Source organism: Trichomycterus rosablanca, chromosome 11, assembly GCF_030014385.1.
Source record: "Trichomycterus rosablanca isolate fTriRos1 chromosome 11, fTriRos1.hap1, whole genome shotgun sequence".
NCBI classification, from domain to species: Eukaryota; Metazoa; Chordata; class Actinopteri; order Siluriformes; family Trichomycteridae; genus Trichomycterus; species Trichomycterus rosablanca.
In genome coordinates this window covers 26,287,138-26,300,318 of record NC_085998.1, presented here as the reverse complement: position 1 = coordinate 26,300,318, position 13,181 = coordinate 26,287,138, and the positions used below count along the sequence as shown (strand labels likewise).

General features: G+C 35.1%; 1 protein-coding gene across 1 annotated transcript in view; it reads right to left on the bottom strand.

The window, feature by feature from the left end:
* The window catches only part of pard6a (par-6 family cell polarity regulator alpha), a 40,621-nt gene extending 35,747 nt beyond the window's left edge, over window positions 1-4,874 (bottom strand). Inside the window, exon 1 of the mRNA XM_063004589.1 lies at window positions 4,812-4,874. Coding sequence (XP_062860659.1) covers window positions 4,812-4,874 — 63 coding nt within the window. The remainder of the gene's footprint in view (window positions 1-4,811) is intronic.
* Between the last annotated feature and the right edge of the window lie 8,307 nt (window positions 4,875-13,181).

Genomic DNA, 13,181 nt, shown 5'->3' with positions numbered 1-13,181 from the left:
AAAGATTTAAGCTTGTTTTAAAAATATCCTAAATAAAGACATGGCATGACTCATGAGAAGGAGGGAGAGCTGTCAGCGTGGTATAGCACCCGAGCTGACGCAAAGCGGCTTAGCATTTAACATGGACTTTGACTCACTGAGATTTTCACATGTACGATCTCCCTCAAAATTCCTTCCTCATGAGCGTGCAGCAGAAAGTAGGAGAATGTGAAAGAAATAAAGATTAGCAATGCTGAGTTATTTCTTCACACTTTTCATCCTCCCCTCAAGTGATGTAAAACACGGCTGAAGCTCAGCAATCCTTCTCACATGCATTCATTTGTTAAATGCTTTTATTTTCAGCCAACTTTTAACTGGAATATCCATGCACTTAACCGTTCATTTAAAGGTTAAAGTCAGTGCTAAAGGCCACTAAAGTAGTTCACGAATTTGAAATCATAGCCTTTCTGCCACTAGAGCAGAAGTACCAAGCTATCACCCCCATTTCACATATAAAATTCACTATTACTATCCATAAAAAGCACCAGCTTTTTATGGTGGCTCACTGCTTTTAGCATTCCATCTCCAATTTGACTTGAAGTTGTCCTTCAGTCAAGCTTCCACAGAATTCTTAGCAAACATTCTTTTAATGAAAGTATTGTCTTGCTGTACAAACATTTATTTTAATGAGATTAAAGTGATTAGAGTGGTTTTTTGTTTAAATGTGAAAGGAAACGAACACAATTTGAATAGTATAAGCCAATCTAGGGGATCAATGTTACGATCACATGTCGTACAACTGTGTCTCAAAATACACACCACTAAATTGTATGTCTTATTAGTGCAATGGTTAGGTAAACCACTATGTAGCACATGTGGTTTGGGATGCATTCTATTTGTAAAGAATGCCGGCGTAAGTAAGAATCAAAAGATAATGCCAAATGTTAAGTGTGAACTCAATGAATGAAAGTGGAAAAACAATGCAGTAAAACATGACATTATTTGAACATATAAAGTGCACATTGTGCTGTAGCCTTAGAAGAAATCTCTGTAAAGATGAATAATAGTGCACTGGACATAAATGGTGGGCTGTTACCCATGAGTAACTACAAAAGCACATCAGAACACCAATCCAGGGTCAGCCATCCTGGCATCTTCATACAGATATGTCGGTGAAAGAACGGCGATGGATTAGCATCCTAAAACATTTCTAAACCATTCATTTTTAGGATTTGTGTGAGATGTGAGATGACTAGTGTGGTACAATATTTGAAGGTGGTCTTATAGGATACCAATATTTTAATAAAAATCATCATAGCAAAATCTAAATAAGTATGACAGCTCTGATAAGAGAGACACATGTAACATGTGAGTGATGTCTTTGGATGTCCAAATTTCATATTTCATATTCTATTTTTGACTACTAAGGGCAGATACTAATGCCCTTACAAGTAACTAAGCTGACTCGTACAAGCAATAGTTCACTGGTGGTGTGCTTTCTATATTGGATTGTATATGTATGTGACTAATCTGAGTCAACATCAGATTGGCTTTGTGTAAGATTAAACCTGCCACCAGGTAAGGGACAGTGGATGACCATGTCACACACACACACACACACACACACACACTTACTGTGTTTTATTGCTACTTACATTTAGTATTATTAGTCACTGTTAATATGTTTTATTATAGTTATTGCACTGTTTTCCTCAAATGTAATGTATATATGTGTATATAACTATTTTGTATATAATATTTTTTATTGTTATTTTTTTCCCCCTAATTTGTAACTAGGCTTTAGCAATACAAATGTCTATACTTGTCATGCCAATAAAGGCACATTTGAGTTGAGATTGATAAAACATTTGAGCTGTCAGAGCCATCAGAATCAGAACATTTTCTTGTAGGATTAGAACATAAAGCAATATTAATACTGTATATTGTATTAGTGGATAATTACTTAAAACCCAACAACCACTTAGGTGAAAGCTTTTAAAATGCTTACTATTGTAAAAAAGAATTGTTCAGTGTTAGTTGTGCTGAATAGATTCTTCACATAAAGCAATGTGAAACAGGCATTTCATCTTGGCCACAGATCAAAGCATTGCATTCTTTGTCACTCTGAAACCTAAAATAGAATGTAAAGTGAAGTTCGTCCTATCAGATCTTTTGAAATCCAGTTCCAGGAGTGCTTTCACACAAGTTCACCTGCAACAAACCCGCAACCAATACCCTGGAGTATACCCAGAAACTAATATTTACACATGCTTAAACTTACCAACCAAACACACACTCTTAAGTATTTTCACACTTTCAATGCATAGTACAAAGTACAATTTATTTGCTATTTTACAAAAATTCCAGCTTGGAAAATATGATGTTATATTGCTCCAAAGACATTAGACTGTGTATGTATTAACCTGCAGTGAGGACCCCCAAAACAAGCCCTTAATCACAGGCCTAGGTGTAAAATACATGTTGATGATGTGTTGTGTCAGTCAACATCAGATGCATTACATCATCAAAACTACCATTTTCACACATTTCCATGTACTGAGCAGTGGTGGTCTATCAAGTAGGTTTTTAAAGAGGCTGTAATGTAAATTTATAATTCCCTCACCTATTTCTGCTTCCTAATTAAACAGCTTGTAACCCTGTATTTGCTAAATGACAACAACCTTACCCAAAAACTTTAAAAGCAGTCCCTTTCAGTCTAACATCTACTAACTCTATTCTATTATTTGCTTTGTTATTGTGCCAAATTTATGTATGGTTAAAGAAAAGACAAACTGATGGCCCACAGAAAACAGTTTAACACAGATGACAGTTTTATGGTACACATGCTGACAAATACAGTCTTTTTTTTTCTTTACTAACTGCTACAGTTGGACATCCACATTTTTTATTTTTAGTTGTGTCTAAACCATTGTTATTTCTAAACCATTCATTTTTAGGATTTGTGTGAGATGACTAGTGTGGTACAATATTTGAAGGTGGTTTTATAGGACACCAATATTTTAATAAAAATCATCATAGCAAAATCTAAATAAGTATGACAGCTCTGATAAGAGAGACACATGTAACATGTGAGTGATGTCTTTGGATGCCCAAATTTCATATTTCATATTCTATTTTTGACTACTAAGGGCAGATACTAATGCCCTTACAAGTAACTAAGCTGACTCGTACAAACAATAGTTCACTGGTGGTGTGCTTTCTATATTGGATTGTATATGTATGTGACTAATCTGAGTCAACATCAGATTGGCTTTGTGTAAGATTAAACCTTAGGTAAGGGACAGTGGATGACCATGTCACACACACACACACACACACATTTTTATTACTACTTACATTTAGTGTTAATAGTCACTGTTAATATGTTTTATTATAGCTATTGCACTGTTTTCCTTAAATTTTATGTATATCTGTGTATATAACTATTTTGTATATAATATTTTTATTAAAATAGTTACAACTATTAAAATGGCAGTTTTGTCAAGTCATTTACCAACAAATACTCAAACTGTGACTTAGTCTCCTCATATATAACATTACATTGCTGTATAAGCTGCATAACATTGGTTACGCAGCTTAATGTTAATCTTTATAACATTAAGCCGTGTAAACCAATGTGATTGTAAATTGTTCTGAATGATTAAATAACTGTAACTATTGTTAATTGTTATTAAAAAAGAAAGTGTCTAATTTATTTTACTTTACATTGTCAGCAGTTTTTAAACAGACGTAAATCCTTATTGCATGTGTTTCCTTATTTGCATATGGATTTTGATTGGTCTATTTATTTATAGTAGTAGACTATAAACTGTCATTCGGTTTGAAAAATGACAGAGATTAAGGTCCTTGATTTATATCCATAAATAACACATATAAAAATTACACCCCTTTTTTTATTAAGGCATATAAGAGTTAGTGGCTAATTAAGAAATATCACATTAATATCAACATATTGTTTCGATTTATTTAGAGCAAATTCTTTAAAGAGACTCAGCCTTGCTTTGCCTCACCTGACAGATCAATACTAAGATTGAAAAAAGTTAATAAAAAGTTCTGACTGTTGTTAAATGACCCAAAACTACCCTTGGACCTTTATTAAAAGTACATGACGGGTATGCTAGTTTTCCATTCTGTTCTCAACACAGGTCTACATAGAAAATAGTATTAGTATCAGTTAGGATGTGTAGGTCTTATTTAGTGTTATTTCTATAGCCAGTAATTCTGTGATGGAAATTTTATATTTGGGTAGATGCATGTATATAGCAAACATAATAATGCTGGTGCTTGGTTTCGAATAAACATGACTGATCGATTAGATTCAATCTCATTAGTACAGCTGACTGCTCTTTATGATCCTCACACTGACTGCATCATAAAAAACACTCCAGCTCAACCAAACCAGTGTTTCCAGACTGGGCGTATTCCAATATATTATTTTTAATTCGGGTTGGGTTGGTAGCTTTACTGAGGTAGAGATCGTGCTACTTAAAACCCCTAAAATCAACCCGGTGCCAATAATAACAGATTCTAATGCAGCAAAACATGTTTCAGTGAGAATGAACCAGACTGAGATCTTGTCGCACACAGAACTGCCGTCACACACACATTTCTAATAGGCACCATCAGCGTTTTATCGCCCTGGATGCCCTACTACAGATGCGCCATCTGGTCAAAACACAAACCCTAGATTTTGGGAAAAAAAAAAAAAAAAAAAAGCCAATGTTCAGTAGAGAGATGCTGTACTGACTATCTTTCAGGGAAAGGTTAAGTCGAGAAACGAGATTTAACGCATCATTAATGAGATTACTTACTTTGCTCTTCACCTCCACCACATTGTCGGTGTTTTTCTGCGGCGTCCTCTGATTCCTCGACATGATGTTAAGGATATATTCCCACAGGAAGCAGCCGAGCACCTGTCTCTAGCTAGAAATGTAACCAAGAAGCCGCAGCGTCTGTGTAGTAAAGCCCAGTATCGTGAGTACCAGCGACAGTAGTATAGCGGCGGAGGCGCTCCGCAGTACTGCTGCTGGACAAACACTCCACCGCTCGTGAGGTACCGGTGGGCGGGGCTACGCGCCTTCAATAACAATGGCGTCAGCAACCACGCCGGAGAGAGTCGCTGGCGGGAGCAAACGCAAGTCTAGTGTCGCAATCCAAGAGGTGTGTTAGGAGCAGGAAAAACTTGAAGCGCTGACTGCAGGACGTTGGTGTCTACAGTCTGAGAGTTGAGAAACACTGGCCTGGAAGACCAGCAGGTGGAATAACACCACCGTCACCACCAGTGTGTCCCTGGTTATTTATAAAGAACAATCAGCAGGCAGCATATTGAAAACAAAGAGTGGGGAAAAAGTGAATCAAAAGCTCCGTCAATCGAAGCTTGTGGTAGGAAAATGCAGAGCTGTTAGGAAAGGGAGGAAGCTTATCTGTGTGACAAGGCTACTGGCTGAACTATTTTTATTCACTCAGATTATAAAAGGGAACCATGCCTCACATATTTTATGGTCTGAATAACTTTCACATTATTTTCAGTAACCCCTGAACTGTTTAGCACAAGTAAATACTAAAATGGCTTAAAAACATCTCTACACCTTTGCCCTGTATTTGTTCTGCTATCCCATGAAAACAGTTTGGCTAGATAATTGTGACCTCCAGACTGATTGTCCAGACAGTCCATTTCTAAATTAATTTACTACTTTGTTTCAATTTTCCTCAATTAGAAATGGCTTTGCAATTCATTCCTGACTCATAAACACTATATGTAGCATGTAAACACTCTAATTATTAGGTTCTGATGTTTTTGTCACACGTGTGTGTTTCAAATCAATTAAATAAAACATATATTTATATGCTTCTAACTTTGTGACTTTCTGGAAAAGGTCCTTTTTTGTATCAGAATGTTTATGCCCCTGTGTACAAAGGGAGCTCCATGGTGTGGAAAAACTCCAGTGACTGGCTGTCACTTTGGGATGAATTAAAACATCACCTTTGAGCCAGATCTTCCCATGCAACATCCCTGCATGACATCACAAATGCTCTTTTGTCTGAACAACTTTGCCCCAAACACTCCACTTTGTGGAAAGCCTTTCCATTACAGCAGCGGCTGTCATAACTGCAAAAGGGGGCAATTTCATATTAAACCCATGATTTTGAAATAGGTTCTCCAGCAAGCTTATTGTAAAGAGTTCACAAACCATATAAGGCAGTGTTTCTCAACCTTTTTTCAGTCACGGCACCCCATTAAAAGTATTCAAAATCTCGAGTCACTCCAGTCTAAAATGTATTAAAAAACTTACGCTCTGCATCCCTCGGTACGGGTACCTCGGACTGCTAACACACAAAAACATTACAGAGAAGAGACGTACTGTGGTTGTATTTTACAAAAATCCTCTGTTGTGCAGAGATGTGCCTGTGTTTGTTTCTGCTTTAAAACGTACGCGTCATGAACCAATCAGATTTAACATCATTAAAGAAGTTTATTTTATTATATTTTATTTATTTATTATAGTTTATTTCTCAATTATTTGTCATTTTACCACTAGCACTGCTCATTGTCTGCATGTTCTCTCTGTAGCTCGGTTACGGCTCTCAAACAAAAACTCAAAAGAAGCTTTACTGGCATGACAAATAAGGACATTCGTATTGCCAAAGCAAGTTACAGAGAATTAATAAAAATAACAATAAAAAAGAACAAATATATACAAAACATTTACATGTGCAAAAATAATAAAATATTAATAAAAACAGTGCAATATAATAACAATAAAAATTATAATATTTACATTAATGAGGTAATGAGCTCTCTCTCTCTGTGCGTGTGTGTCGCTTGCTCTCTCCGCGATACTGAAAGTGATTTGAATTTCGACAATAAACAGCTCTTATTTATTATGACTGATTAATTCCCTCTACTGATGGAAGCAGAATGGTTGAATTACAGCCAATAAGAACAGCACAGAAATATAAATATGTATTATAACGGCTCCCAGAGGCGCGACTCGGTTCCTTTTGTTCATTTTAAAGAGCCGTTCAATAGAATCGGATCATGCGCGAACGACCCATCACTATAGGCAACGCACGCAACCCGCGTTGACGTTGTAGATGGGGAAAGGGGCGTGTGAGACCAATTTTGATGTTTGAGGTGGCTAATGGAATACATTTTCATGATAAGTTGACTTTTTTGTATTTTATTATTTTATTTTTAATTTATTTCGTAATATCAGTAACGTGAGAATATTTTTGACGGTATTTAAACAACTTCTTTTTTTATCACTTTTGGAATTTTCTTACAGTGGTAACCTAGAAACAATAAAAAGACTGCATGAATTTGATGGTAAGTCTCAAGATGAGTGAGATTTCTGTTTTACAAGGTTGGCTTAAACCAAGCCTGGCTGGCCAAGTAGTTGTGTTTAGTATGATTTGGTAACTGGTTGATTGGGTAACCAAAATGGCAATTTTTCTCATAAGTATAATAATGTATTAAAAAATAACAGTCAGTCAAATACATGCAGTGGAAAATGCAGAGCTGTAGAAAAAATATGCTTATTTGTGTAACAAGGCTACTGGCTAATCTATTTTTAATACAGTTTTCAGATTACTTATTTTTTTCCACTTTCAAATTAAATATAGAATGCTGTCTTACATCTTTTATATTTATTTGTTTAGAAGCTTTTATTCACAAACAGTTATTCCAAATCGATTAAATACATATTTGCACATTTGGTCCTGATGACTTTTTTCTTAGATTATAATGGTGTTCTAGTACAAACTTTAGAGAAAATTCAAATTTAATGGTAAGATGTGTGCAGTTTTAATTCTGTCTGACTGGCTGACACTAAGCCAACTGTGTTTAATTAGTTCAGTAGACTTGTCAATTAAATTTGATTAACAGGTTAATTGAGCAAGGTTAAGTGAATGATTGCTTTTTACAAGGTTGATATGATAATTTAGTATTTCCATCACCACACTCATTAGAATGAATTAAAACAACAAAAAAGTACTGATTACATTTTACCCACTGTGTCGTGTCAGCACAGTGATATAGCTGGGGGGCTGCACAGCAACACCTGTCCTGAGAACCTGGGTTTTGTTATCACCATCAGTTACTGTTTTAGAATAGTTTTTATGTAGGCCTACTTCAAATGGTTGTATGGGTATTCTCTGAATACTTTTGTTTCTTCTCACCTCCCAAACATGCAAAAGAAAGATTTACAGCTCATTATTGCCCCTAGGTGTAAGATAAAGAGTGAATCTGAGTATGAGTGCACCCTAGTTCCACCTTCGCCAATTGTTTTCAAAAGACAACAGGCTCAGTGCAACCTTTTTTTTTAAACGCATGCCTTTTTTTTAAAGGCATTTTTACAAAAAACGTGTTTACTGCCAGAACATCATTATAAAAAATTCTTAACCAATATTTAAAGCTGTTTATGACATGTGGTATGTTTATATGTTTTAATTTAAAGCAAAATTCACTCACCCATGTCCCATAGGTAGTTGAATTTATCCCGACAGCATGAATTTTGGTCAGTATGTCTGACTTTATTTAATTTAGCCACCAAGATGTTATTAATAATAACACCTTGTTGCAAAGACAAGCAATACAATTATGATGCTATTGTTGATGTAAAATTAACTGAATATTTTATTTATTTATTGACACTAATTATAGTTATACGTTATTGACACAAATGTGCACAAGTTATAGTTTTTATAAAATTTGGATTTTTTACTTACATATACTGTACATTGGTTTGATGCAATAAATATATAAATAAATATTTATATTAAATCTTTACTCATTACATATTCACAACATTTACAAGGTAAAACCAAGTTAGCAGCACACTTTAACTACTGGTATATGGGCAATACACAGCTCTAGGGTCCTGGTTAAAAATTTGGCTTCTTTTAATAGTTTGTCAAGACCTTCCTGTGTCTCTGTGGGTTTTCCAGTTTTTTTTGCTGTCTGTTTGCCTCCCAAATGCCAATTAAGTAGATTATTATCAATATGCCTCTAAGTATAGGTGACTGAGTAAATGGGTTTGTGTGCACTGTATTTCTGTTTGTGCGTAGTGTTTCCAGAAATTCTCCAAACAAACCACGACCCTGACAAAACGTAAAAAATTACAGTGGTAGCCTAGTGGGTAGAGCTTTGGGCTATTAACTGAAAGGTTGAAAGCTCGAATCCCAGCTTGCCATGCAGCCAATGTTGGGCCCTTAAGGAAGGCCCTTATTCCTTTCTGCTCCAGGGGCGCGTACAATGGCTGACCCTGCGCTCTGACCCCAGCTGGGATACGTGAAAAAAGAATTTCGTTGTACTCTCTGTATATGTATGACAAATAAAGGCATTCATTCAATTAACATATGTTTCAAAAATGTATTAATTAGTCTTTTATGTGTGCTGTTCCTATTTAACTGGGGTTTTTTTTAGCCAAAAGATGGTTCTTCAACTTTGGTGTAAATCTGTTCTGTTCATAATTAATTGTAATTTAAAATTGTTATGAATAATTTTGAGTTTTGTCTTTTACTATAATATTGTTATTTACCTGCAACTCTTTTTCTACCTACAACTATCATTTATTTGCTTGTAATTAATTAGCAACAGTGTACTTTGAACCAGTTTTATCAACTCTCACCTACTTCCATGGCTCTTTACTTGTTATTTATCTTTACCTGTAAGCAGTCTATTGGTTAAGACATTTACAGACGAGTCTGAGTTAAATCTTAGTTAAGAAGCTTGTAAGTCTAAGTGAAGTTTTAGTGAAGCAGCTTTCATGTCTAAATTAAGCTGCTTTTAAATTCAAGTTCAACAGCTGTTAATTTCAAGTTGTCTTAGTTAAGCACCTTTAAATCAAGTCTTAGTCAAGTCTTAGTTAAGAAGCTTTTAAGTCTAATTTAAGCAGTTATGAAATCAAGGTCAAGTCTTCGGCAGCATTTAAGTCAGATTTGGACTTGGAGTCATTTTACCAAGTATGATAAGCTGCATGTGTCATTTGTCCATCACCTTTCTCACATTATGAAACAGATAGATCTACTGTTTTGACTCATCTCTTGGTTGTTCAAGGTGTCACCTACGCGTTAGCACGCACACTTATATATAGCGGAAAGTCATCGTCTGATCATGCGTGCTAATTAACTCATTTATTATATTATCTTAAAAATGTATCCTGTCAAACCAGCTATTGCTCAGCAAACCCTATTGACAGATGTTAATTAAAGGATAAAAGATTCTTTTCTTCCTAGGCATCTTGGTTTAGTATCAACTTCAGGTGAGTCATCTAAATACTGCTTGTAATGGAAAGCTCATTCTTGTAAGTTGGAAGGAATACCAGTATCAAGGAAACAGCAAAACACTACCATTATGTTGACAGTATCCATATATTTTACTAATATTAATGGATATCAATGAACAATAAATGAATATGTCCCTGTGACAATTTTTGCATTTTTCCAGATTTTTTTTTTCTAGTCTAGTCATTTTAAATTCTCTATTGCAATTGCTCTGATGCTTGCACCATTCATGCACTGGCCAAGGTGAGCTGAAGACTAAAGCCCATCCCCTCTTGCACGTATGTATTTTATTTACACCAGCCAGTAGCACTCTTTCACACAGTATGTGTATCTTCCAATGCAGGTGCCTCACAGACAGCAGAAACCACATTTTTGCAGCTGCAAAGTGGAAAAAACTCCATCCGACTTTCCCTTTTTCAGACATGGCAAAATGTGTGTGTTGGGTGTCCAGCAAGGCCACTAGAACCAAAAAATGCTTGAAAGCTTGAGCTTTGTGGTATTGGGCTGCTGCGGCAGTTTCAGTACTGCTACTGTCTGAGGGATCAAATGTCACTGGGATTATGTTTTTGTGTTGCTCTGGATTTCTCTGTATATGGTGAACATCTTTGTAATTGCTATTTGAGAAACATTGTTATCAACAAAACATTAAACTAATTGCTGAGGCAGGTGATGCCTCAGCTCAAATTTGCATATAAAGGACTTTTCTCTGCTTTCTTTATATTCAAACATGATCATATCATCTGTTTAGAATGAGGATTTTTGGATTTATTTTTTTTGTACCTGCTATGTTTTTAGTCTTAAAATACTTCTGTCCAAACATGGAATATCATGTCTTTGTACTGTTTTTTTTAAGTTTAGGGTGGAAGGACAAACTGCATTTCACATACTGTCTCAACATTTTTGGAATTGTGATAATACGTAAAATTGCATTGATTCCAGTATATTTTGCAATGTTTGGACACTAAGAAGTTATAGTCTTAAAATTACATTTATGGACACTTGGGTGCTGCGCCAGGCTTCTGTAATAGATATTATCAAATAGGCTTTGGAATACTTTGACAAAATGTTGTTTAATAAACACTGGTTGGCACTGCATTAAAATTTAGTCTGTGATATGCACAACAAAAGCCATATGTTACCAGTGTCTAAAAACTTCACAAACAAAGCCTTTATCTTTATATCATTAAAATGAATTTGGTACTAGAAAACACATATACCTTATTTCCTGTGATAACATAAATAATTTGAGATTAAAAAAATATATCATTACATAAAAACTGATTTTTAAAATGACATGTAAGTTCACAGCCCCTTTAGAACCTTTGAACCATATGCATAACCATTTTTTAAACAAAATTTGACTCTGCATTTACTGAAAAGTTGAGACATTTTGTAAAACGCACTAAAACATTAATCTGTAATTTGGTCATTCCTTTGAACCTTTTAAGCAGGTAAATTGGTAACAGGTGAGGTGTCATGATTGGGTATAAAAAAAGAATCCACCAAAGGCTTAGGAATATCAAGCAATTTGAAAGATGGGTCGTGACGTCTCAATCAGTTAAAAAAAAAATTCAACATAAGATTTTTTACCATCTACCATACATAATATTGTAAAAAGATTCAGGGAATCTGGAGAGATCTCAGTTTATGTAGGGCAACCACAGTTTGACCTTTGAGCCTGCAGACAGAGAGAAACCATCATGCTACTGTGATAAACATACTTCATGGGCCCTGTAGTACTTTAGAAACCACTGTCACTTAACACAGTCTGCTGCTGCAACAAAAATGCAATTCTGTGCCCAATAATTCAACTCGCAAAACTGCAACAATTAGTATTCTCATTTCCCATGTTATTAAAAAGTGTAATTAATAGAAAAGGTGATATAACAGTAGTAAACATGCCTCTGTTCCAACTTTTTGTTAAGTGTGATGCAGGCATCAAATTCTGTTTGTTTATGTTTACAAAATACAATTAAGTTGTTCAGTAAAATATTGAAAAACTTTTTCTTTATACTTTTGCCAACTTTTCTGGAAATGGGGTTTGTATTTAATAGCAAGGAAAATTATTTTACAAGACTACATTTTTATAAAGGTAAAGTAAGCACATAGCTAGCAGACTGGCTAGTCAGTTCCTGGAGTTTTTTAAGATTTTGTGTTTCTTAAATTTTAATATCAATTGGGCTTGTGTGGAGCAGTACAAATCCCCTCTTGATTGTTTAAAAAAGCCGATATCTTATAAAATAAGTGAATTATCTACCAACTTTGTGGCATTAGAACATTTAAACATCATGTCCAAATACATGAAACAAAAACACTGACCTGTCAACAAGCACACACTTATTTAAAAAAATAATAAAGAAACATAGTATATGACATGGACAGAATTAAAAGCATCCTTCCCTAATACTTGGTTGTACAATCTTTGGCAACAGTGACAGCCTCCAAACATTCTTGTAGACATCTGTGAGCTTCTTGCACCTGTTTGCTGGTCATTTCTTCCACTTTTCCACTTCAGTTCTCTCAAACTCTTGAATGTTTGCATGGTTCTTTTTACCAATCGCCAATCTCTGCTCTCTCCAACAATTTTTAGTTGGACAGTTAAAACAGTTCTTCTTAACCATTCCTCTGTACTTTGGTTGTGTGCTATAGGTCATTAACCTGCTGTAGGTTCCTTTTTGTTAGACTCAAGTCTATTTTTTAACACTTTATCTTTAAAATGCCTACATTCAAGGCCTTCAGAAGCAGCAAAGCAGCCCCACAACATTATTTATCCTACACCATGTTTCACTGTAGGTGAGCTACGAGCTCTAGTTTGGTTTAATCTGTTAATAGAACATCTTCCCAGAAGATTTTTCTATCTAAGTTTTGACAAAGTTTAGTCCTTTTTGCCTTCATTT